General features: G+C 41.3%; 2 protein-coding genes across 2 annotated transcripts; one reads left to right on the forward strand and one right to left on the reverse strand.

Moving 5' to 3' along the window:
- The first annotated feature begins 114 nt into the window (after window positions 1–114).
- On the forward strand, window positions 115–17,304 carry wdfy1 (WD repeat and FYVE domain containing 1). Its single transcript, XM_071471925.1, has 12 exons — window positions 115–717; window positions 2,564–2,631; window positions 2,807–2,880; window positions 3,088–3,142; window positions 6,168–6,318; window positions 6,866–6,978; window positions 10,133–10,259; window positions 12,129–12,234; window positions 12,571–12,672; window positions 12,761–12,891; window positions 13,011–13,119; window positions 13,982–17,304. Exons 1-12 carry the CDS (start codon window positions 581–583, stop codon window positions 14,039–14,041), a joined length of 1,233 nt encoding a protein of 410 aa, XP_071328026.1. The 5' UTR covers window positions 115–580; the 3' UTR covers window positions 14,042–17,304.
- Window positions 17,305–17,362: 58 nt separating this feature from the next.
- Window positions 17,363–26,845, reverse strand: dhrs12la (dehydrogenase/reductase 12-like a). The gene is made up of 10 exons (XM_071471927.1): window positions 26,650–26,845; window positions 24,579–24,712; window positions 23,577–23,659; window positions 23,350–23,445; window positions 23,163–23,244; window positions 23,013–23,074; window positions 21,174–21,278; window positions 20,505–20,595; window positions 20,232–20,369; window positions 17,363–18,224 (listed from the first exon to the last, which is right to left on the reverse strand). The coding sequence occupies exons 1-10, from the start codon at window positions 26,703–26,705 to the stop codon at window positions 18,109–18,111; spliced, it is 963 nt and encodes a 320-aa protein (XP_071328028.1). The 5' UTR covers window positions 26,706–26,845; the 3' UTR covers window positions 17,363–18,108.
- Between the last annotated feature and the right edge of the window lie 308 nt (window positions 26,846–27,153).

Here is a 27,153-nt window from a genome sequence, read left to right on the forward strand (position 1 = left end):
ATCATGTAAACCCATATTTGATTGAAAATAGAACAAAGACATTTTGAAATTCTGTTGTTTTATGAAAAATATGCAATTAGGTAATTAGAAAATCTAGAATTGGAATTTCTTATCTAGAAGTTTATTTACCTTTTCTAAAATGTGAATTCCCATTAGAGCAGTGAAACGGTATAAAAACTGAATTTAACATCAGTCTATTACGGGTCTGACAGTTTAGATACTTTTTATCTCTCAGCTTTCATGTTTTCTGAGAAAGAGGGAGAAAAAAAAAAGATAGTTTATCCTAAACATGGAGCAGAATATTCTTACATAGTATATAAAGGCTAATTGACAGGGACCTGCATTCATGGGACAATCAGATGAGTGCATGGTGGCTTCTGACCTTGCAGAACTGACCTGCTTGCTTTGTGGTAAATATGGCATCAGGTGAACCTCAGTCCCTATTTTTTTTCTTGGGCGCATTTTCGCGGTGATTACGGTAATCCTGACAGCGGCTCCGGGTGTCAGCTGATCCTCCTTCACTGGCGACTGAGGAGGAAAACCAGCTGAAGGGGAAAACACTGCTGGCTAGTCAAAAACCATGGCTGCGGAGATCCATTCGAGGCCTCAGACCGCCAGACCGGTTCTTTTGAACAAGATCGAGGGGCATTCAGACGCTGTCAATGCGGCCGTTTTGATACCGAAGGAGGATGGAGTGATCACGGTCAGCGAAGACAGGTGGGTCCGCCAGGAGGCTAATGGAAGCAGCAGCAGCAGCTAGCGGGCTCCGTGTATTTGCTGGGCATTGCCCTGGTAATTCCTGGTGCAGTAGTCTTAAGAAGGGTTTATTTTTTTTTTAAAAAAGAGAGAAGGAACAACATTTTTTAGCCCTTATAATGAGTTTTTGTTGGTTGTGATATTCCATATGGAGCCAGGGTTAGCACAGGAGGGTGAGGGGAGAGAAATCCATCCACAACGAGTCCTTTCCGTTAAATATCCGCGACCAAACCACCAGTCATAACAGTTAACGGGAAAATAACACTGGGTTTTCATTCTGTAATGTTTGGTTTTAAGGCTCCTGTTTTGCTTTTCATAATTGTATTTTTAAAAAAAAGTGCTAGGTTAGGTTAATTTAACATTTAGCAGCTGGTTAGCTACCTAGCTACTGCTAATAGTAAACATTACTCTCAAACTAACGACCTGCTGCCTTCAAGTGCTCGTCGTAATCTACAAAGATTTTATTCATCGGAGGGTGTTTTAGTGAAACTGTTTTAGCAGAACTTTATAATAAAATGTGATTAGCACAATAATAACCGAGGCTACACTTTTAAGTTGTTCATTCATCTTACTTACAGGTTGCATTGTACTGCGTGGCACAATCAGCTATGCATGATTCAGTGCTTGTTAAAATAGCCGTGGTCTTCCTGAACATCACATCTAGACAACTTGGGTGTAATAGAAAAAACTTTTATTGTGGTATTTGTGATTTAAATGAGTACAATGTTTTTCGACAAAACCTGAAGGCAGCACGGCAATTCCCTCTTGACCTGACTGTGAATGAGTCAGTGTTGTCATGTCAGTCTATCACACTCACTGGGTCTTATCATGGCTTTCATGTTCAGTTTCAAGTGTGAAGAAGCAACATCCCCATTCAAAGATAAAGGAACTAAGATGCTGTGAAGTAACACAGTGCAGTTTCCATCATACCCACTTCAAATTCAAAAGGGAAGTTGTGGGGTGATGGTGCAGAGTTTTTTTATTCAGGCTCCCTGAAGAAACAGGCTTTTGGTGTTGTTGTCACGTGACTTTGTGGATATTTTACTGTAATAGAAGTAAAACCTTAACCCTGTTTCCTTAAAAAGGTTGATAGAAACGTATTTGAAATGCACTTGAACTGACTGAAAACCCACAACAGAACAGTATATATGATCTTTGCAAAGTTATCCTGTTTCTTTTGTTATTTTTATGCTGACATTTTAACAATAACATTTTAAAATGCATAAAGCACAACACTTAATAAATAATAATGATCAAAAACACCTGTCAGAAGTTGTTCATGGTAAATACCACAAAGTATTAGAAGTTGATAAAGGTCAAATGTACAGTTTCAGAAGTGGTGCAGCTCTGAATCATCACCTTTGTAATGTGGTTTCAACAGTAATGTTTAAAAAGCTTGTGTGCATGGTGGGTTTATTTAGATAATACTAATAATGTGACCCTTCCAAGAATAATTACACCAACTGCAGTTACTGAAACTAATAAATGTGTAATCTTACCCCCCTGTCAGTGCTGTTTTGTGAACTGAATCAAGCTTTGTGCATAAAGAGAATTAGGGCTGGTTTCCCAGACGAGGATTAAGTCTTAGTCCGCGATGAAGGATTTCTTCCACTGAAAGTGCCAAGTCTCATCAAGAATGTATTTGTCTCAGTTTAAAGTAGGCCCCTGTGTACAGTGAGTAAAAGATTAGAAATGCATATAGAGGTCTGTATATTAAAATAGAATGGCCCTTGAGGGGATCTTGCAGATAACATCAGATATCATCAGGAAAGTGCTTTGAATGTGATGAATGGATATTTTCCTTCAGAACGATCCGGGTATGGCTGAAGAGAGACAGCGGTCAGTACTGGCCAAGCATCTACCACACAGTCTCCTGTAAGTAAGACACCACTGCTTCTGTGGGGACAGGAATTATGGATATGTCTGTGCATGTTTCTGTGTCAACACTTGTTAGTTTGGTGCACTAACTCTACAATGCAAACCTCTGCAGCATAGCATGTGTGTAGAGATGTTCCCGCTCATGGAGAGTGTCTGCTCCTCTCTCCCTCAGCTCCCTGCTCCTGCATGTCGTACCATCATGACAGCAGACGCATCTTCATCGGCCAGGACAACGGAGCTGTTGTGGTGAGTGAAGCTAACTCAAACAAATGGCCTCACGCTCTCGCTGCAGGCTCAATCTTTTGGTTCTTCAAACAGTCTAGTTTAAAACAAAGCCTGCACATCTGGTTTAAAACAGGCCACAATTTCAATATTTAGACTCCTTCACATGCCTGTGGGGGCAGGATCGTTATTAAAGTTGAAAGTTTGTGTGTGTGTTTGCTTGCCTTCCAGGAGTTTCTCATCTCTGAAGATTTCAACAAGATGAACCATGTCAAAACATACCCAGGTGAGAATTACACGCAACTGTCACGTCCATGTAACAGCTGACAACAACTCTATCACATTGTCACCTTCTAATGTGTTGATTGTTTGCTGCTGATTCCTTTCACTGTGGCTTACAACTAGAAAATTATAAGGATGTGGCCGACACCTGCCACAGGAGACCCTAAAGTGACAGCAACATAAAGCATGAACGATGCAGCTGAATGCATCAGCACAATAGATTCAAGTATTTGCAATGTAAAACAGTGTACAACAAAAAGTGATGAGCCCCAGCAGAAAGAGTGGAGAATGGGACGATAGAAATGTCCATAAGATTAAAAAGTTATTTTTCCTTTTTACTACGGTGGCCCCGAGAGCTCAACACACTGCAAACACAAGCAAATTCAGAAAACGTCTTCACCAATTTGACAACACAACCCAAATCTGACCAGAAATGTTGTCGTCTGTGCTTCTTGAGCTCTCAGGGCCACCGTATTTTACAGCAAAGGGCAGCAACCCTGTTATTCTAGAGTTAAGTTACATAGTTTTTCCTCATGTCTGCTCACCGTTAAATTCACATTTAAGTAAACGTACATAAGTAAACTAACAGGAAATGAGAGTATTATTATTATTATATGATTATCATATGAAGTATTGTATTAACCTGTAACCTGGTTACTATCCCTGCCTTTAAAGGTGTCCTGTGGAGGGTTCTTGTCTTGTAAACAAACAAAGTTGTGTTAACATGCAGTGTGTGTCAACAAAGCTCATTGTGTGCATCCTTGACCATAGCTTTGTTGTTTTTTGCTCATTGATATTGAAAATGGAAAAAGCCACACCCCATCTCGTATACAGTCGCTGCCTCTTGCTTTTACCTCCTCTCATACAGTCATGATTGGATGGTCACAAACAGAACACGGCTCCTGTGACTGAATCAGCATCCGTTTAGCCTCCTCAGTGGAAAGTCGGGCTTCAGGGGGAGAATGGCCAGACGGTTTATGACCAAACACCACATGTCGCCACTGGAATGCTCCGTCTGGTTTCCACCACTTAATGCAGAATCAAGCAGCAGAGCCCGAACAGCAAAAACATGACTCACAATCTGATCAAACAGGCAGTAAGATGTTTGTATGCACTTCAAAGCCAGGCACGGCTTAACAGTGCCATTTGCCTTTTGGCAGTTACTCTCCTCTGGGCTGCTGACGATGAAAGTGGCCGGTGATCAAATACGGCTTACGTGTGTTCAGTCTGGTTATAAATTATTGTGACAGAGTGATGGGAATTATTTTGGAAATATCTTCTCTCTCTGTAGTTCAGATTAATTACTTGGCAAAACCTGTGTTGCATTATTATGTAAACACGGTCATGGTGTCATTTGCACAAGGGACACAGAAAATATGGCTCCGACAGGCGCCTGGGACAGCAACAGGTTCCAGAAAACACTACAGTGAGGTTGGATGGATTTAGGAGTGTTTCTCTAACTAGATACTAAGATGAAAAAAAAAATGTTGTTTGACCCTCAGAGTCCAGATCCATGTCCATGGTTTGGTCATGAGGTGGTAAAATGCATCCAAGCATCCATCCATTAGCTTCACCGCTTATCCTCTGAGGGCCATGATGGGGCTGGAGCCAAGCAGCTAACACTGGGTGAGGGGCAGGGTACACCCAGGACCAGTCTCACATTCACACCTACAGGCAATATAGACTTGCATGTCTTTGGACTGTGGGAGGAAGCCCACACAGACACGAGGAGAACATGTAGACTCCACACAGAGAGGACAAAAATGCAAAGAATTCGAAGCAGCACAGGGTGAAATATGATTACATGTATGTGTATGTAGCATAAAATTGGACAGTTTTTGATTTGTTCCAGTTCTAATGGTTCATCTTACAAATGTCTTGTGCATTTAAAGGAGACAGAGATGACTCCTTTACTTATCAGTGATGCTTTGTATTACTGTGCTCAACTCCTGTTTAAAACCTGCCCAGTTTGAATGTAATGTTATTAGTCACACTGTGCAGTAATGATTTTCTCCAGGCTTCCCTTTAAATTCTCTCATTCAAGCAGCTGTGAAGTTGGAAAAGTTGGATGTTTTCAAGAAAAAATAATTCTTCAGATCTATATGATGTTGAAATTGAGTGAAATATTCAAACCCAGCACACTGTGGTTTTTACAGCTGAATTGTCGCATCAAACGTCCTCATCGGTTGTTACACTTTTCCCCATATATTAGTTCAAGCTGCACGACTCAACAGTAGTTGTTTTAATTTAAATGTGCTATAATCAATATTTTCATAATAACAAGGGTGTGTAATGTGAAAGGGTCACGAGTGGAGATGAACACACACAGAATCAGCAGTTCCTTTCAGCTCTGTGGAGCGTTTCAGTGTCTTTCAGTTCACTGTTTTGGTTTCACACCCAGAACTGCTGTTCAGCTGTTTCCTGCATCAGGCTTTTCTGGCCTCCAGTGACCAGAAAAATCAATTAATGCTGCTCAGAATATAATTAACAATAGCATATCAGCACATACTGTGAATAGATTTTTGTATCTCATCGATATAGCTTTTGGTCACTTGTTCAAACCAGGTTAGAGGCCTGTTGGCTGTGAAAGTAGGATCACTGAATTCAGAATTTGACAACAAAAGTGTGCACCATAGGGGCGATATCAAGACGGACCATTAAGACTGATGGGAGTACAGAGTGTTTGAAGGGATTCCTCTGTCTTAGTCTGGATTACTGCGACACTGAGCAGAGCCTCCGGTTAGGTGGTGCTCATCCCTGTCACCTCAGATATAAAGCCCAGTGGAGTAGATGTGATCTTGTGTGATGATTATCCAACATGTCTCTGTTAAACATGCTGTGTGTGTGTGTGTGTGTGTGTGTGTGTGTGTGTGTGTGTGTGTGTGTGTGTGTGTGTGTGTGTGTGTGTGTGTGTGTGTGTGTGTGTGTGTGTGTGTGTGTGTGTGTGTGTGTGTGTGTGTGTGTGTGTGTGTGTGTGTGTGTGTGTGTGTGTGTGTGTGTGTGTGTGTGTGTGTGTGTGTGTTTTGCAGCCCACCAGAACCGTGTGTCAGATATGGTGTTCTCCCTGGAGAGCGAGTGGGTGGTGAGTACCGGCCACGACAAGAGTGTGAGCTGGATGTGCACCCAGAGTGGGAGCATGCTGGGGAGGCACTACTTCACAGCCTGGGCCTCCTGCCTACAGTATCCTTCATTCACTCACTGTGCGAACAAGCAGTTAAAGGGATAGCTCGGGTTATTTAACGCTGGGTTGTCATGCATGGTCAGTGTGTTACCTGCAGTAGATGTGGATCGGCTGCCAGTTAAAATGTGCTTCAGACACTTTTAAAAGACGCCCACCAAAACAATCCAATATTTGTTTAAATCTTCTCTTCATTTTCAGCACTTTAGCTTCCCGTCAATACAGCACTTTCCTTTGGTCCTACATTTTTCTCAAGCACACAACTACTACTATTCCTACACACAAGCGCACCTATGGCGTGCACTGTATTACGCCACAGCCGTAGGTCAGCTGAGGGAATCAGAAAGAGCTGAACATCACTTTTTCTCTGCTGACCCCGTCCAAAGCAGCACATCGCTCAGCTTCTCCTGCTGCTTCTGTAAACTGGCAGCGCGCTGATCTGAATCTACTGCAGGTCCCACACTGACAGCCCCACGTCAAATAACCCGAACTGTCACTTCAAGTGGGTTTAACATGTCGAGCCTGTTGAAGCCCTGACTCTTCGCTCAGATATGATCACGAGACGCAGCACGCCTTCGTTGGCGATTACTCAGGACAGATCACGCTGCTGAAACTGGAAAAGCAGACGTATTCCACAATCACCACACTGAAGGGTCACGAAGGTAAAGACACACACACGACTACACATAAAGAATCGCATTTATCATCAGCACAGAACTCATAGAGTAGCGTCGCCTGAACATTTCATTTTTGAAAATAAACAATTTGGCAAAATATGATAACAGCTGAAACATTGCTGCCTGTTTTGGGAAATGACCAACAGAAGGTGTAAGCAGATGGTGGTTATTTGACTGGTATTTCCTTTAAGCACCAAAACAAATTATGTCAAATAGAGCGTGAGCCACCACACGCTGCCACAAAAGGTCTGATAAAAGCCTGACATTTACTCCCTCAGTGAGCTCAGTGTTGAGGCAGGATGTGACACCACGAGCAGTTTCATTACAATCCCATTTTGGACGACGACGATGATGATGATAATGGAAAATGCTGCCTCACTTGCTGCTTCAGAAATCCCCATAGCAGCTTGTTCGGGTTGAGATCCGGTAACTGTGCCTGCTTTCATGCCTATCATGCTGCTCACTGTCCTTTTAGATGGGAGGAGTGTCATTGTGGAAAACTCCTCTCATCGTCCTTCATCAAAGGATGAATACATTACTCAGACGGGATTTGGGTTCAGGGGTTCAGTGCACTTGTAGCTGGGCCAAGAAAATGAATCCCACAACAAAAAAATGAGTTGCCATGACACTTCACTGTGTGAAACAAACACTTAACTGTGTTCGTCTTTGGTCATTAATCACACATGAGCTTGTTGAGAACAGGGCGAGGGAGCAGTCATCTGACCAGACGATGAACTCCACCATTCAAAATGCCTATTTAAAAAAAAAAAAAAAAAAAAAATTGTACACGTCAGCTTGAAATGTTAGTGTGTCCTTTGCCTTGTGAAATGAAGAAAATGTACAAAAACACACAAATCCTTGCACCACAACAGGTTTTTATTTCCTGCCTCTTTCTTTGATTTGTAAATGTTTTATTGACTGATAATACATATTAATGAGGGCAAGGTTGAGTTCCCTTCAAATATTTAAAGTAAATTATGATGGAAAGGTCAGACTACACATCAGAGTTAAAGAAACTCATTTACAATTGCTTTTGTTGTGGTTTTTTAAATATTATAGATTAAAGGAGCTATTTTAAGTTTTTGTTGTTGCTACATAGCTAGCGTTAGCATTAACAGCTGTTTACTCACAAGTCTAGAAAAAAAGTTGCGAGTTCAACATCAAACTTCACCAAGAGCAGCCTCCAGAGGTCCGAAGCAACGCCAATGTCTCCTCTTGTCTCGTCTTCTACTGAAGTTAGCACGCTAACCAGCTAGCGTCACTTTCTAATAGAGATTCACTGTAGCCTCCAGTCTGCCCTGAAAATGTGGCGCTGCTCAGAGGACGTATTATAACCTCTTGTCTTGTAAACACAACGATGGCCAAAGATCTATGTTCCACGTTTGGCAGCAGAGAAAACTTACAAATAGCCCCTTTAAATATAATATGGAAGTATAATAATAATAGAAATATACAGTACACTAATAACTTTCCTGACTCCAGTAAATTAGTCCAAGTATTTCTTCTCTTTCCTGTCAGAGGATGGAAACGTAGTTGCAGCAGAGGGATATGAAGTTGTAACCACCGTTTCTCCACATTGGCTCAAAACTTTGTCAATAACGTGGTCATGAATGGAGCTCCCACTGTTTGGTTTCCCCTGTGGTTCATGCAGCTACAGCCTAATCAGTCCTCCACCACCTGCCACAGGCTATTATTCATCATATGACTGGTCTGAGTTCAAGAGCCAGTCTGTGCCACAGTTCTTTTCTTTTGAATGCTGAATAATTTACAGAAGACGTGGAAAGAATTGCTGATTTGCAAGTTGTGTTTTTTCTGGAAATTCTGTGATTCAACCAAACAGAAATGCAGTTAAAGCATTTTAGGTCATCATAACAGTGGTTTAATGGGTTCGTGCACTATCGTGTAATGACATGGCAGCGTGTGGCTTTTGGCCACAGCCACAGAAGGGTAGTGTGTTAATCATGTGTTGTGTGCTCTACCCTCTGAGAAGAATGGGCAGATGGTCTGTGCTGTGTGGTTGATCAGCTGAATGCAACTGAGTTCGCTGCTGATTTAAGGCCAAGGGCCACGAACAGGACAGAATCTTCTTTTGCTCACCAGTTGCCCCCAGCACTCCCAGTGAAGCAGAAGTGTTTTGTTTCCTTGTTGCTGCCCAAATGCCACTTGCACAATTCATCATCATTATACAATGTTCAGGCACTGCTGGGCTGTTTAATGTTTACAATGAACCACATTTTATTATCATGTCATATGATCTGTATTTAAAATATTTCTCTGTGAAGTAACTACAGCTGTCAGATAAATGTAGCAGAGTAAGAGGGAGGTCATGCCATGAGCTGTAGTAGATATTTAAAGTTTTAAAAACAGAAATATGCAAGTGAAGTACAAATGTAGTTTGTTCATTTCTGCCTGTGTCGGACGCAGAAAGTCACAAAGTTGGTTTCAGTGTCAGGAGCAACAAATACTGCTGCTTCAATTTAGCAAGTAAGGTAACTAACAAGAGCTAGCCTTCTGCAGTAATACTAAATAATATAAAATACTAAAAGGCAGACATTCCTTTTTTCATTTTTTTCCAATGTGGAGTTAGTTAAATAATAAATATTTGTATTATATTTACTGGGAAACCTTCAGTGGCTTCAGAAAGTATTCAGATTTTAATGGATAAACTTGCCATGTTTGCTTTTGAGTCTCCATTCAGTAGCCCATAATGATGAGTTACAACTTGTTTTTAGAAATTTTGAACATTTATTTAAATAAAATGTCATTCACCAAAGTGTTCAGACCATTTTCTATGCTAATAACATACTTAAAGGTCGTAGGGTTGTGGCCCACATAAGTGCTGCAGGCTTTGGGAAGAATGATTAGGCTGAGAGTAGCCCTTTACTGAAGCAGTGAATGAGATATTGGTATAATTAGATTAACTTGCAAGAAAAGGGCAGATTATGCCTTCAGAAGCGGGGCCCCTCCAGCTCCTGCTATAGCCGGCTCCAGGTTGAAGGTGTTCGGTTGGAGGTGCTTGTAGTTCTTCCAGCTCGCACCAGGTGGAGCCAACAGGTCAGACCATAACTCTGTCCCTCAATGAGCTCCTGCTGCACAAAACCTAACAAGTGTGTATTGTTTTGTCTTTTGACACCTCCAGGAAGTATAGGAGCTCTGTGGTGGGACCCCGTCCAGAGGCTGCTGTTCTCAGGGGCCTCCGACCACAGCGTCATCATGTGGGACATTGGTGGCCGCAAAGGACGGACGCTATTGTTGCAGGGACACCAGTAAGTCTTTCAGTGTTTCTTATATGAAGAAAGCCTAAATTAGCTTCCTAACTAAATTAAGGAAATTGGATTCTGATGAAATGGTTTTCAGTTGTGCCACAGATTTATTAGACAACATCCACGTGCCTAGTTTCTTCATTTCCTTTCACATCACTGTCTATCTTGTCCCTCTGTGACACTCGTCTCCTCACTCTCTTGTCAAAGGCAGGTCTCGGTGGTGTCAGTAACAGCTGCCCCCAGGCACTGACTCTGTTTTTATCTCCTCTTCTCGGTCTTCATGCATCTTTCACCACCTCCCAATCCCCCACCCCCCCATGTCACAGGAGTCGTGTACACTGATGCGTGGCAGAGCAAGCCACCGTATATCCTGTTGGATTTACAGAGGTTTATCTCTGAGACACCAATGAAAATGAGAGCTGTCGTGCTCTTGTTCTCTGACAGGCACTATGTCTTGTTTTGGCCAGGTCTTCATCTCTTCTCCAGCCTTTGTGATGTCCTTCTCATTCCTTTTTTCTTACTCTCCTGTATTAAAATGTAGTTAATAGACCTTTTTATGAGATTTATCAGCCCTGAGACATCAGTGGTGGGACAGTTGAGTAGAAGTGATTTTGTCAGTATAGTAAGAGTCGTGGGTAAAGCATAAAAAAAAAACTGCAAATGCTGTAATTTGCCAGTTTTCATTTTAAAATTCACTCAGTTTATTTGGTTAATTGTGTTGTTGTTCTTATCTTTATACTTGTGCAGCTTTATGGATGAAAGCAGCATTAATTCATGTTTGGCCACTAAGGAGCAGAATAACATCAAAATAAGCTGAAAGATTTGGAGCTATCAAAGCTTTCATGGCTAAAGTGTTAGCACACAGTTGTCTACCTATCAGGCAGACACAGAATTAGAATTAATTTGCAGTTGTGTTTTAGTCTGTGCACTGTGACTGCTGTTTGGGGCAGTGGTGGATTTTTAGAGCGTTTTCACTGACGCCTATTGCTGCAGGAAACAGGGTTTCTGAAGTTGCAGGCTCGTGAAAACCAAATCAATGAGCTGAAAGACTCTGTGGAGGTGAGAGGAGCTGCAGAGTCAAGTCGTGATTCTACAGACAACCCTTTTAACTTGTAAGTTTTGCTTTTGCATAGCCAGCTTTAGCATTAGCAGCTGTTTACTTACCAGTTTTGCTGAGGGATTCAGCCAAATTTGCGTACACAATATAAGAAGTTATAACACGGCAGACTGGACGTTACCGTGACTCAGTATCGGAAAGTGACAAGACAGTCCGATCGGACTGGGGCTAGCTGGTTAGCATGCTAACTTCAGCACAAGAGAAAGAGTGACAAAAATAGAAGCTAAACAAGAGGGTTGCTTTCTGCAGCTCCTGGCATGTAAAGGACATTTGACGAAGTTTGACGTTGAACTCACAACATCTGTTCTAGACTGGTAAAAGAACAGCTGCTAATGCTAATGCTGGCTATGTAGCAATAGCAAAACTTACATGTAGCTCCTTTAATCTAAAAATACTGCTTAGAGCGGATTTAAATTTAAAACTAAAACAGTTCTATATCCACTGTGTTGGTTCTCACCACCACCTCCTTAGCTGTCAGGATATTCACCTGCTGGTTGCTAACTTTGTCTGTCTGCTGTTTGGGTCTGGACAGTGTGTTTCAGATATTTTTTTTTAACAAAAAATGGCCGTCCATAGGCACTAAGAAAGAGCTGCTTAGATTGAACTGTTAAAGAAATATGCCTCTGTAAAAAAACAGTGAGCTAAAAGAGGTCAGTAGAGTTGGGAGTTGATTATCTGTGAATATTGTTTAAATCAGGAGCCTGTTTTTTTTGTTGTTTTTTCATCCTGCCTCTCTTTTTCTTTGACTCCCTCAGCGAACGTGTTCAGGCCCTGCGTTACCTCCAGTTGACGAGGCAGCTGATGTCGTGCTCGGCCGACGGCGGCATCGCAGTCTGGAACATGGACACACAGAGAGAAGAGGTTTGCATCACTATGGATGCGGCACAATTACAGTCAGATACAGGAATGCAAATAACACAGTGTCTTCCATTAAATTTTATGTAAAAATAAATACTCAGGTGATAATCATATCATTGCTAATTGACAATAAATCGTACAGCACTGCTCACCTAGTATAATGGCCATCGTAGCACACACGGAACATTTAGTACTCTAGTGTTAAGAGTTTCTCCTCTTTATTTTGGTCTCAGTTTGGTTTGAATTTGAGTGTGTGAAGATGATTTTTGCAGCACGTGTCCACCTGCAGAGTTGATCTGTAGGTTTAACAGTAGCGTTAAACCGTCCGTGTCTCTGCAGGCGCCTCAGTGGTTAGACAGCGACTCGTGTCAGAAGTGTGAGCAGCCTTTCTTCTGGAACATCAAGCAGATGTGGGACACTAAGACTCTGGGGCTCAGACAGGTACGACAGTCTGATCAGTGTCCTTAGCAGCCGTCGTTCCCTCGGGTCACGAGTCTTTCTGATGCATGGCTGTGTTTCCTGTGTACAGCACCACTGCAGGAAGTGCGGCAAAGCTGTGTGTGGAAAGTGTAGCTCTAAACGCTCCACGTTCCCAATCATGGGCTTCGAGTTCCCCGTGCGGGTGTGTGACGCCTGCTTTGACACCATCAAAGAAGAAGAGTGAGTAAAGGGATTCTCTGCATATGTCTAGTATGTGATTTGGTCACATTGCACCCCTGTTTTCAGAGGACAACTCCGATTAAACACCGTCAGTGTGTGTTTGTGTGTTTGTGCTGCAGTCGAACACCATTGGCCACGTTCCACGAGGGGAAACACAACATCGCCCACATGGACATGGACCCAGCCAGAGGCCTGATGGTCACTTGTGGAAGCGACCGCATTGTGAAGGTCAACAACAGCTCTTTGATACCAGATAATTCGTGCATGTGTTCAGGCCAAACACAGAACCTTTCAGACGAAACGCAAACCAAAACAAATCAAATCAGTGTTGTTTCTGTCGCTCTCCTGTTATCTGACATTCATATAGCTGCAGGCAGACCTGAACTCAAAGCCTCAAAGGAATAATATCCAGTGATATATGGGTCATGTATGATATAAAGCTCCATGGATGGTAAACATTTGCAACAATTTTGATGATAGATTAATAATTTAAGTCATTTTCAGGCAGAAATATTAAATGCTCAGATTCTTAATAGTGAGGATTTGCTGCCTTTCTTCAAGCTGTCTGAAGAAATTCTAACAGGCATTTTCACTGTTTTCTGACATATTATCGACCAAACAATGAATTAATTAATTGAGAAAATAATCTGCTTATTAATTGATAATGAAAATGATAATGTCGGCATTTAAAGACTTTCTCATGGACATCTTTGATTGTCCACATTTCATTCTCACCATGTGAATTTGTCACCATTAAGGCTGATTGTAAGTAATAGTAAGTCCAGTCTGAAACAGACCAGTCTGAAAAAGCAAACTACAAACTTTCAACCCTGCAGGGGTTGGAAACATGAGCTTCTTGGTGACTCTAAGCTCCAAGTTGTGTCATTTCTTGTTGTGTTTATTTGTTATTTGTTCCTCTATTTCACATTTACTTTATATTTATTTCCATTACATTATTTGATGTAAATTATCAGGTTATTGACCTGAGAGTAACAGTAACAGAAACAGGTAATTCAGCTCACCTGACAGTAACAATGCAGCTTTGTGCCAGGTCTCCTCTCTCACTGTTATTGGCTGTTTGTCTCCACAGATCTGGGATATGACGCAGGTGGTTGGCTGTAGCTTGGCAACAGGTTTCTCTCCGCGCTGATTGGCCCAGCACACTACATGCCCCCCCCCTTCCAGTTACATGGAAACCCCTCTGTACAGTGCATCTCCCCATCACGCCTGGGATCATCTGCTACAACCAGGCCTGTTCTGTCTGTGTGTGTGTGTATGTGTGTGTGTGTGTGTGTGTGTGTGTGTGTGTATGGATAGTGTTCCCCTCCACAGTCCTTTTGCTTCTCAAAAAAAAAAAAAAAGAAATTCTTTAATTTCACTGTCAGTCCTACATGAAAGTGTGTGTGACTGATTTTTGACTTTCTGTGCTGACCCGGAACAGAACCCTAAGCACAACGGTGTGTGTGTGTGTATCGGTGTGCATGTATTGTAATGGTTTCTCCTATGAGAGGAATGGTATTGATATTAGTGTTTACATTCAATATTTCTGATGCTTCTTTTGACAGAGGTCTTTTTTTTATTACCCCTGCACTGTAAAATTTGGTTTCATCCAATCGCGCTGCCGTTCACACTAGCCTCTCCTCCTCGTTAATGTGGCCCACTAACTGCATTTTACTGTTAATGTAACATGTACAAAAAAAAAAACTAATCATCTGTATATAGCTCTGCATCATGTGTATAGCAGATACTTGCTCTCACTGATCAAACTGATCAGCTTTTTTCCTCTCTTCTTCAGTTTTTGTTTCTCTCTTTCACTAGTTGGCCTTAAATCACTCTCAGGAGGTTTTACATCAGTTGTCACTGGGCGGGGGCTCCTCATGTCAGTCGTCACTGTTATTGAGACGTGATTGCTGAAGTGTAGTAAGAGAATCAATAGACCGGCCTCTTTCCTGATGGATGAACTGAATCTCTTGATAAACTGCCACAGAAATTTGATACAGTCCTCAGACAATGCCGACCCTGCCTCCACCTCATGAACCCAGGTGAGGCATGGGAAACTGGGATATGTTGCCGTGGTAACATTTGCTGATGTTAAAAGTTTAAAAAAAATAGCACAGCATCACCGTCTCTTCGGTGATAGTCATACCTTTAGAAAACTTGTGTAGGTATGTGAGGATTAGTTAATCTGTAATTTAAAAAATCTAAAATATTAATGGGGTTTTTTGGTGTAAAATTGGGTTTCCTTCCACCTGAGAGGCACGTAGGTACTGAGCAGGTACTGAGCAGGTACTATAAACTAAGGGCAGCAGTAACAGCTGGCATGTCGAATGGTCCCCCCTGCTGGGTCAGATCAGGGCTGCCTGTCTCCTTTCAAAAAGCCTTAAAGAGAGACGGATACACTTAAAAAGCCTTTTTAGTGGTTTGTCAGTGCTTGCAACTGCTCACTCACTCACGCTCACTCACCCACCTCATTGCAAGGCTCTTGATTGCATTTCATGTCTTCCTGTCTTTTTCACCTCTGGCTCTGAGCTCTCTTCCTTCCCCGACGAATCTGAGCATTAAGGACATCTCACAACACTCGCACCACTGCACTGAATTGCACAACTCGCTGGTCTTTGTCTTTTGAATTAAACTACACGGTTTTGTAAGTTCAGATTTGGGAGGGATAATAGCTGGATTCAATGTAGCGTCCCTGTAAATAGCGGCTAATATCTTCTAATGTTAGACTAATGCTTGCCTTATTGTAAGTGGATAAAATGAGCATTATAATGTTGGGATTCCTGATTTCACAATGTAGTCACATTCCAGTTTTCTGATCATGTAGTGTATATTTATATTTGTAGTAAAGTATTTATCTATTATCACTGTAAATTTTGTTTACTTTTCTTTGTGCCCATCTAATAGACTTTATTTCCTGGTAGTAACAAACTAGAACATGTTGAATGCTCTTTACGAAGCACATGCAAACTGAACTTAACATGGACAGAGATCGAATGGTTGATCAAGTGACAGCGGTGGTTACAGCCTCCTGTTGTTTCCCATCATCAAGACCTTACTCATACAATGTCACACTGTCATACTTGGGGTTGGACTGAAACCTGATATTGATTTGATTTGTCAGTAGCCAATTTTTTTTTTTTAATTTTAACATCCTTCTGTCATTTTCCTTGAAAGTAAAGGTGGAAAAGCCTCAAAAAGCAGGATTTTGTTGGACACATCTGAATTCAGAAAGCTCTGGGGTAAAACATGCCTTAAAATGTTACAACAAAAATTAGAAAATATATGATTTAAGCTGCAATAATTATTTCTTTTTGGCTACATGGGGGTAGCAGAACAAGCGTAAACACAACATTCATGTAATACCACCTTATAAAGTTGTTTTGGCAGATCTGCATAGTGCATAGTCATTTGTCATTTGTTAATATAATAAATTAGTAGTGCAGCTTTAAATAACTCCAAGGGGTAAATAAATTTAGTTTAAAAAATAAAATATAATTATAATAATGATAATAAACCAAACCAAGGAGCTTTGAATCATAAAAAGCTCCAGCTCCATAGAGCTGAATAACTGCAGAGCCTGGTGATAATTCACTCTGGGATCATAGCTGGTAGTGACATCTTTCGTTTTAAAGACTAATATTGGAGCTAAACTTTGGCCAGAACAGAAAATTGGCTGAATATTTTTAGTCAGCCCACAGTGCTGGAGAGCTGGTCTCAGTCCAATCCTAAGTCTGATTAAAAACTCATCTAGGGGTCTACAGGGTTATTGACGATGCTACCGTACAATCAGGAGTCAAAGCTCTCCTTTCCTTTTTCAGTGAACCGGACATTGAAGCTTCCTCCAGTCATTACTTCTCATCATGTCCTTGCAACAGATTGCATTTAGTGATAAAAGGAGTTTCTCCACAGCAGATGGGCAAGATGTTAAAGGTATGATGGATGGGCAGGATTTGCTGTTTGCAGAAGCGGCTAATGAAATAGATCTTCAGATTGCCCGACCATCACAGGAAGGAGGGGAATAGATTTCTGTCATGTTGTAAATGGTTTTTTCGTTTCTTTCACCAGATGGAGCGTTTGTAGGTGTCATTTTGTTTCTGTCATCTTTAAACACTAGGACGGATGGCCTTCATGTTGAGGGGAGGCCATCAACACTTTAATGATGAGTCATTTTCCTGACACCGTGGCCCATAAACTCAAACTGTGTAAATTGATTTCTGCTTGGTTTGACTTTTTCCTCTTCAATCTGCTTGTAAAAAGACACTTGCTGTTCCAACATGATGTTAATGTATATCTTAAAAAATACTTGTATTTTTAAATACTTTTGCTGACAAATACAGTACTGACATTAGGCTCTCAGTGCCCTCAAACACACAGAGAGAATCGATGCTTAATAAAGATATTCTGATATGTTTATTTGACTCTTTTTGTTTGTTTGTTTTTGGAGAATTTTAGCTGCAAAATGACACAGAAAAATTAGTAATGTTCTTTATTAAAGCGTGCATTTATAAGACAACCTCACACCAAAGTCACAGTCAGTAAAATAGCTTTTTTTAAAGGTGCTGGGCAGATAAATACATAGGTTTTATTGCACATGTCAAGTGATGCTGCTGTGTGGTGCATTTAAGGCACACGGCTCATAGAGAGCACACTTCATGTCCAGCCTGAGCTCAGCCTGCACAGTACAGTATATCAGATAAATGAGTTACTGACAGAGCTGTTTAATACACATCGACAACTTTTGTGAGTCACGTAGACAATTGTCAGACTGAGCCCATGACTGGTATCATGAAGTAATAATAAAGTGTGTGTGTGTGTGTGTGTGTGACTTTGGTCACATCAGATTCCCATCTGATTGACAACTCTCATAAAGTCACAGTAACAGACTGAGTGGTTGTTTATGTTGGCACGTCTCTCTAGAACCTCCTCAGAAAGCAGCATCACTATCAAACACTCGTAATAAAGTTTTAAGCCACAGAGTTGGTTGAGCTCACAAATAAGAAAATGTATTTATCATATAAATAGTCAAAAAGCATTAAAAACCTCCCTAAGCCCTCAGTTACAGCTGAGTTTAGTTTGGGTTTCCATCTGTCCCATTTTAAGCCGGTGACCAAAACTGACTCTCACACTCCAAAATCCATCCTGGAGCATCAGCCTCGGCGAGTGTGAACTGATGGTGTTAGTGTTGGTGTGTGTACTAGTTCCCAGTCTCCTGCTGTCTCAGTGGGGCTGGAACGTCTTGGCCAAGTCCTCCAGCAGAGACATTAACTTCTGCTCCTCCAGGGGGGAGCTGTGGGTCCAGGCCAGGGGCAGGTGGGTGGACACCATCTTTCGGTCTGAGCAACAAACACACAGTAATTGTTAACATAAAGCCTGTAGACTGGCTCATTTATTCTGGTTTATACTGCCTCTATAAGATATGCACTTGTTATAATGAAATGCAAATCTAGGATTAATTTTCAATCCTCATGGCAACAGACTGAGCCAGGCGTCTCTCCTGACATCTCAAATGTCAGGGTTTCTGCAGGGTTCATCGATGTAAGGCTTTTTAACACTACTCAGGATGTAGTTTAATATCTATTTCAAGATCATAGCAGCCAAAAAAATCTCAGTATGATGAAACCCAGTAGAGAAGATATGGCTCTGAATTATTTATTATATCAGTTTTTTTCCCAGTAACTCTCTGCAGTATATAACAATAATTTCTCATGGTAATATCAGTTAAATTAGTATCATCTGGACTTGGATAGGCAGCAGAAAATAAATGTATGGATTAACCAATGAGAAATGATTAATTCACAGTCCACTGTCACACCTATCCCACTTTTTATTTATAGGTGTATGACGTCTCCTGAAAATCAAACTTTTCTTCTGTAAAAGACACTGTTTTATGCTTTGCAGGACTTTTCAAAAGCTGCAGGCACAGTGAAATAAAATGTGCAGGCAGGTCTGGTTGTGTTAAGTTTCTAACCCACAACCTTTGACACAGGCCATGACCACTGCCACTGAACATTTACCTTCGACTGTAACCTCACAAAACTCAATCGATTAAGTTATTGTCAAGACTTCTATGGTTTTCAACAGGAATAAACACAAGCAAGAAATGGCAGTTGATTGAATTACTACAGCCCAACAACAGCATGTCAAGAAAGATGTCAAATACTTTTCTGTGCATGACTATAATTCCACAGAGCTGCCACTGACATGCAAACACTGAATTTAATGAGCACAAACCTGTCTGAACTAAAACTATCCAGACTGTTGTATCATTTTGCCATATTACACACTGTATTTCAGTGTGTAATATGGTACAGTACAGTTTCTGCTGCTTGTGAAGCCACCTGTGTTTGAGGTTACATTTTCATTGTGGCTGTGTTTACACTGCAACTCAAACTGTCTGAATCCAACTCGTTTTGTGAGATAAGTCAGCAAAGTGAACAGCTAAACAGCAAATGCTTTTTCCAGTTTTGATCTGAATGTGTGTAATAATAATTATGATAATAATAAAATGTATTTTACTAATATTTGTATAACATCTCTAATACAAGAAAAGCAGCACAAAATGCTGCAACAAAGAAATTATAAGCATGTTAAATTAAATATGTACAAAATCAAAATTTGTCAGTAATAGTAAATGTTGCCTTTGCTGACAGCTGTTATCATTTTGGCTCTTGTTTTGCTGAGCAAGTGTTGACGTGAGATAAAGAAGTAAAAAAAAAAAAAAAGACAAGACGGTTTGACTGGTGTTTAAGGAGACGCCTCAGATATGTCAGAATTTTCCTGCAACCAAAATCCAGACAGACACAGTGTCTTTAGTTAGACATGACGTCTACTAACGCAAGTCGCCTCCACATCACTGTCACTTTAAACTGGAATTAAACGGATAAACACAGCGAGGAGGACACCAGACAGAACCGCTTCATGTTGCCTCACATTAAAAGATGAACGCAGTATGTTTGTGTATCTGTTGAAGTGTTTTGCCTACAGCCTCCCTCCTCAAGGCCACTGGGGTCATTGTGTATGTGCATGCACACCAGAGTGTGTGTGTGTGTGTGTGTGCTCACAGAGGCACTGTACACTCTGGCAGTATCTGGCACCAAAAGCAGCCCACTCCAGCTGCAATGGACACAGGCCAAACCCTCACACACACACACACACACACAAACGCACACAACTGACAAACACATAATTCAGCCAGCAGTGCTCTATCATGTCTTTATTCTTACTTTTCTGCAGCCTTGGCTGATTCAAATTTTACTTTTATCTGATTTTTTTAAAAAACACCCAAACAGATAAAACCTCACAGTGAACATGTTAAAGCTTGTTTCATTTTTGCATCGTACCCTGATAGAAGCGTCCACTGGGGTTTGTGGTTGCGGCCTCAGAGACAGCCAGCCACACCACCGTGTCAGCGCCCTGCTCTGGGGTTCGCAGACTCTCCTTCATGGAGCGATGGAAGTCTGGCATGGCGTTGGCCACCGCTGGGATACAGAGGGAGAAGAACAAACCTGGATTAGCACTGGGGAACAGTGTGGGTCAGATTTTTTGAATGATGTTATTGAATTTGTCCAAAAAGTGGTAGCAGTTAATTCTTGGTGTGTTTGAGTGGGCGGTACCTGGAGTGTCCACCCAGCCAGGATGCATGACGGAGAAGTGGATGTTTGTGTGAGTCTTCGCCAGCTGGTCTGTCATCACCACCTGCTGCCTCTGGAACACACACACACACACACACAGACATGAGTAAACACGTCTTAGAGAATGGACAATAAGCAGGCAAGGCACATGTCTCTTTGACATGTCATTATCAGGTAGACCAAACATCTTATAGCTTCAAATTTCAAATTATCAACATAAAACATGTGAAATAAACACGAACGCAGATTTGAGGCGTCCATGCTGCATCCACGTTCTCTGGGACATCATACAAATCAAGATCCAGTCGACGTGGGCTTTTAAAGGAAGACCCTCTTAGTGATGTTTGACTGAAATTTTGATTTGGATGAATTCTGCTTCACATGTGACGTCCATGGATACATTTTTAGATTCGCCCAATTTCACCCTAAAAATTCTCACAGCACTTTCATGCTGATTTCTATGGAATTAGATCAAATGCTAACACCACCATTAGTTGTACTAATGAATCATACAGTCGCTTGTATCAAGGGTAAATCAATGAATAACAAAAGGCTCGAATCAGCTGCAGTAACTACTTCAGGCATCTCCCCTGTAGAGCCCGACAGTCTGTCAGTCACACTGTGATCTGCAGGTCCGGGCCCAGGTCTTACTTTGTGCTGGGCGTAGACCATGGTGCCATCATAGCGGCCTCTGTCAGACTGCAGGTTTCCTGTCCTGAGCTTCTGCACCAACATTCCCCCTGAGGACACTGTGATCTGAACATGGAGGAGCAGAGACAAGAGTGAGGGGCAGGAGAGGTTTTTATAGGTCATGATATAAAATCCAATTACTCCAGTTATGTTTATCCTGTATTTAATCTTCACCGTGCACAGTGGTGCAACAGTTTCATGCTACTTCAACTGTACTTCACAGGGAAACATTTTCTGTCTCAAATCATGCAGTACACGATGTAAACAATAGCGTAGCGCAGACATTTCAACAGGGTAGTGTCCCACAAGTCAAACACTTCCGTTGTTCACTCACCGGAAATGACGATAGCAACGGGTGCCGCGATGGTTCTTTGCTAACTCGACTTAAAAAAAAATAACGTTTCAACAGAGACAGTTGAGAAAGTTGTAGGATATTGTTTTTAAAAAAGCATTTTGGTTTTACTTTTCTGTGTCGTGCGCCGACGACGTTTCCTCCTGTTTTGGTCGCCGTTTTATACAAATTCGTTGGTTGTCCCTCCCTTTCCGGTATGTAGCCAAGATGGCGACCGTTGAGGGTGAATATATCCGAAATTACGCACTACTCCCTATATAGCCCACTATATTGTAAGCTCCCTATTTTGTAGTGCTGTCCGAATGTATAGTGAGAATTAGTGGACTTATAGTGTCCCACAATGCATCACGACAAGTAGTTTTTAACCGATGATCGCTAACCAAACAATATATACCATCATGCTTTGCGCTCGCAGTGAAAGACTGAAAAACGGAGCGCGGAGAAAATTACCAGTGTTTTTAAACTTCACGGATGAGCTCACGATACAGTCCTCTACATAAACCAAAGGTTGAAGGAAGGAGTGAATAAAGTGAGTGATTTCAGACGTAACCCATGTGTGTCTTTAGACCGTTTTGAGTGCACCATCCGGGTACTTCTAGAGCATGTTGCCATACCTGTCACTCAAAGTGAGTATAGAAGTGTGCGAACTGAGTGTACACTTCTGACAGCTATCTTATACATTCACATTTTACATACAAACCCAATAATCATAAGATATGATGTACTGTTATAAATTATATTACTTCTGACATATTATGCATCAGTAATAATAATAATCCAATGTTGTATTATAATATAAAATAACACTAACAGGGGTCATTCTGCCTGCACGATGAGTACTTTCACTGACTTACTGAGTACTTTTTTAGTCATTTTTCTGTATGTGTGTAAAACCAAACTTGTTGAGGTCATGGACAGGTTTAACTTCCTCTGCATGCAGATTTCTGACACTCTTAATTACATTGATTATTTAAGGTAATACCCACTACATATTCACAGAAGCACAGCAAAAGCTTTTTTAGATTCCAATTTACTAAGTGTGCAAAAACTCTGTTTACAGCAGGTTTAATTGTGGTTTGGTAAACTGTCTGTGTCTGACCTGAGGCCTGCTCCAAAATAACAGGGAGCAATCAGCCACACTCAGATGAGATATATGATACTAGGCTATTATCAGAGATAACTCTCATCCAGGCCATCACTTATTCTCATTTTAAAGACTTTTGTCCTCAAGCTGTAAGACTTTTCAACAGTCTGCAGGACACAGGGACAAGAAGCTAAGCTAAGATGCTAAGCCACTGTGCTTCCTGTTATGTTACTCTCATTTAGGTCTAAAAAAAAAAGCTAAAACCTCTGCAGACAACCTCTGTGAGGTCAGAAAAACCTACAGCAGGGGCAGACAGTAGAAGATTCTGACTGTGAAACAAACAAAGGCTGCGCCTCAGACTCACCACTCTGGGATCTGTGCTCTTCTCCAGCAAAGGAATGAGACATTTGGTGAGGATGTAAACCCCTGGAGAACAGACAAGGATGGAACAACACTATTCATATCTTTCCTTCTTACTGTTTTCTTCACAGCTCACCCCTGACCTTTGACTCACCAAGGACATTGGTGGCGAAGCTCTTCTCAAGCCCCTCAGCGTTCACATCCCTCTGACTCATGATGGAGCCTGCGTTATTGATCTGCACACGTGAGACAATATTTTTTCTTATTTATACTGATCAAGAACATATCAGATCAATAAATTATCATATAATATATGAAAATACTTCACAAATGTGACTCACCAGTACATTCAGGGACTTGTACTTTCTCTTGAAGGCCTCAGCAAACTCCCAGACCTTCTTGGTCTCAGACAGGTCCAGGATGTGAACGTAGACCTCCTGTAATGACACCAGCCATTTGGAATAATGAATAATGAATCATGTCTGGAGAACCAGAGTAGTTTGAAGGTTGTCTGTCCCCATGTTTTGTTTTTTTTTTTATATCTGTGGAGAAGTGAGTCATACTGTACTTTATTTCCCGACTCCTTCACGATGTCAGCCCTCGCCTCCTCGGCCCTGTCCTTGTTCCTGCACACCATGTGGATCGTTCCACCTGCGACAGAGACAGAACGAACGTCATTCTATTATAATGTGATACAGCAGCCGAGCTCATTTTTTTAAGCTGAGGATGAAGAGTGTTGGATTCATCATCACCTGACTTTCATGCATCCAGCTTTATATGAGCTACAGCCAGTTTATGACGATAGAATACAAACTGTGGACAGAATCTGCAAAGCATCAGATTTTACAGATTTGATAGTTTGTATGATACAAAGTGGGAAAGTTTTATCTTTTCTGTACAATATGGACACTTACAGTTTTCTCCATGTTGGTAGTTTAGATGGGTGGGCTTGCATACGAACATGACCACTGTTTATACTAATTAATACACAAAATATAGTATGTATGTGGGATGATGTGCATATGTATAGAGGTGTAGGCACACTTATAATATCTGTAGTAGAGACATTGTGTACAAGTATGTACTGTACACCTGTTTCACGTACACCATTAGATGCACTGTCAGTTTTTGTATAACTACACAGAATAAGTATAACTACCTGGAACTGTATATCAAAGAGTCTTTGTGTGTGTGTGTGTGTGTGTGTGTGTGTGTGTGTGTGTGTGTGTGTATGCATGGTCATTTGCTACCTACATAATTCCAATATAACAGATAATGAATTTTCTATTCTGCTCCATCCTTCTGCTCTAATGTTAATTATTTTTTTTTTCTTTTATATTTTTCCTTACTTTAAATTTGTATGTACAGTATGTATTATGGGTTTCTATATATGTGCTAATGTGTATTATTTGCTCTCTTTTGCATTTTATTGAATATATACTAGATTTTTTTTTTTTTTTTTTGTACTCTGAGGAAAAACTCACTAAAATACTCGTTAACTTTAAAAAATACATGAGTTTCAGTTACAATGTGTGTCCTGCTTGTGTTCATATATGAATTAGAGTGGTACCTCTCTTGGCGATGGCCATGGCGGTGGCTTTCCCGATGCCACTATTGGCTCCTGTTATCATGAAGGAGCGTCCGGCCACGGACACCTCCAGGTCCTTCTCCACAAACCTCTTGGAGGCCGACAGGAAGGCGCTCCTGCAACAACATAGCACATCTGTACTGCTACATCTGTGCCTCAGTGCTCAGTACAGTGAGTGTGTGTGTGTGTGTGTGTGTGTGTGTGTGTTCAGGTCATAAAGGGTCAGTGTGTGAGCTCAGCCTTCATACTGTATTTCCCTTTACTGTACAGATACAATGAAGGAGAGAGGGTGCCTGGCATTGTCTCTGATGAGAAGGGGTTTGAGAGGAGACTACTGACAGTGACAGCAGCATCAGAGTGTGTGTGTGTGTGTGTGTGTGTGCGTGTGTGTATGTGGCACCAAGGTCCTCAATTCCCCCCATTGTCCTGGATGCCATTGTTGAGGGCGGCTGAAGGGGGGGCATTAAGGGGATAGGGGGGGGGGGATAACACTGAGGCTAAATGCCCGCTCTGTTCAATGGTGTCATGCAGAGAGCTATTAGTGCAGGGTCAGAGCGGGTTGCCGGGCAGCTCTCTGCGAGAAAAGATAACACAGAACAAAGGGGAGAAGGGAAACAATCACAAAAGCACCTCTTCAGACAACTTGGCTTTCTGTATACTGATGAGGAGAGGCGCCTCGGGGCTGCTACATCAGATGGGACCGATAAAGCATTTAGAGCCCTGTTGCTGCTGTCTTACATGGCTGCTGCGGAGTCATTATCTACTTTGTTCGATTCATAAATCAGTGATATGCATTATGTTCATTATGTTCATGCAGTGGCGGTTAAAGGTTGGTAGTGGTCACCAGTCAGCGCCAATCAGCTGCCTTTTCACCTGTGCATCCAAGTTCTACACCGTCTCTTTCAAAGACCCAGCCCTCATACAAGTTTCAGCTTTACCCTGTATATAATTTGATATTACTCAGCATTACAGCTGAAAATAACAATACTTTTAATTGTAGATTAATGAGGTGATTATTTATTTTGTTGTAGTCCAAAACTCCAAGATGTGCTGGGAACCGTTGAGTTTCTCTCTTTACCTCACCCTGTAAAGTGCCTGGAGATAATGTGTTATGATCTAGCACTATACAAATAAAATTGTATTGAATGTGATTCACAATTATATAAAACACAGAGAAGCAATGAATCCTCTCATTTGACATTTTTAAAACATCAGATTTATGGGATTTCTGGTTCATTGATTACTGTTTGTTTCAGCTCCACTTCTTCTGTAGTTTTGACTTTGATCAGACATTTCCTCAAAAAAGAAAATCTTTAAATGAGAAGGCTTGAGAGCAGTTTGGTTGGGCTTCCCTGTTTCTATTCTATTCTATTCTATTCTATTCTAGGTAAATTCTGTAACAGGGTGGTCCAAACTCATCCTGTCTCTCCTGCTTATTCATATAGACACTGGTAATGTGTATAAAGTTTTTCATCTCTAATTACCAGAAACATAAGCATTAGAAATCAAAAACAATACAGTGGTAATTTTATTTTTTCCTATATAATGAAATAAACTGAAAATAATGAAAAATATTTTTTTCCTTTTTTTTTTAGAAAAACCAAATCTGTTTAATCTATTATCCAATTGAAAACTAAGCCCTATGTAAATTATTGATTGACGATACAAACACATTCACACATTAGATACTTTGGTGTTAGATTGTGCCTGTAAAGGTTAAATATGGTAACGTGATTTTTGCTCCCGTCAGAATCAAAAATACAATGAAATGTTAATAAAGTCTTGAGGCAAAGGGAAGAAAGTCATACTCAGTTTAACACCAGCCAACATTATATTATAGCTGTCACTCCAATCTTTACATTTCTTTAATGATACAGTCTCTACTTCTCCACTGATCTGGATTAATAATAATAATAATAATAGATTTTCCCTCCACATACACACACACTAGAGAGGATGAACACAACACAAGAGGGCACAGACTGTCTCCAGCTGCAGGGATGTGTCATCAGACTCAGTGCGGGGGGGGGGCAGGTAAAAAAAAGCCTCTTACCTGGTGAACTCGGTCATCCCCTTCAGGAACCAGGCGGAGTTGCGGTACAGAGACATGGTGTCGCCCTGGGAGCCTCTCGCCGAGCTCCGCTCTCTGCTCTGCTTTTACCCTGCAGCCGAACCACGTGTGGCCCCGCTGAATTCAGTCACCAGCGGGGAGAGGTGGGGGCCCCGGAGACCCCCCAGCGGCGGGAAGGAAGGCTGCAGCTCACAGTGTTACTGAGCCCACAGACACATCAGTCCTGTCACTGCCCAATTTACTGGAGGCTTATGAGGTAATATCCTCGACATCACTGTATAGAATATAAATAAAATGTCTTATTATTTAATCACTTTATATTAAGTGTCCATACATGGACAGGTGGAAGAGAGCAATACATAAATATGACAGACATGGTGAATAATTTAAAAAGAGCGTGCACCTGTCAGATATCAGAGATACAGCCCTCAGAGGAGAGATTACAGACATCGATCAGCGTCAGGGTTTTTTAATTGAATCTCGAGT

Source organism: Trachinotus anak, unplaced genomic scaffold (assembly GCF_046630095.1).
Source record: "Trachinotus anak isolate AG129_WGS33_773 ecotype Australia unplaced genomic scaffold, CSIRO_AGI_Tana_v1 ptg000034l, whole genome shotgun sequence".
NCBI lineage: Eukaryota > Metazoa > Chordata > Actinopteri > Carangiformes > Carangidae > Trachinotus > Trachinotus anak.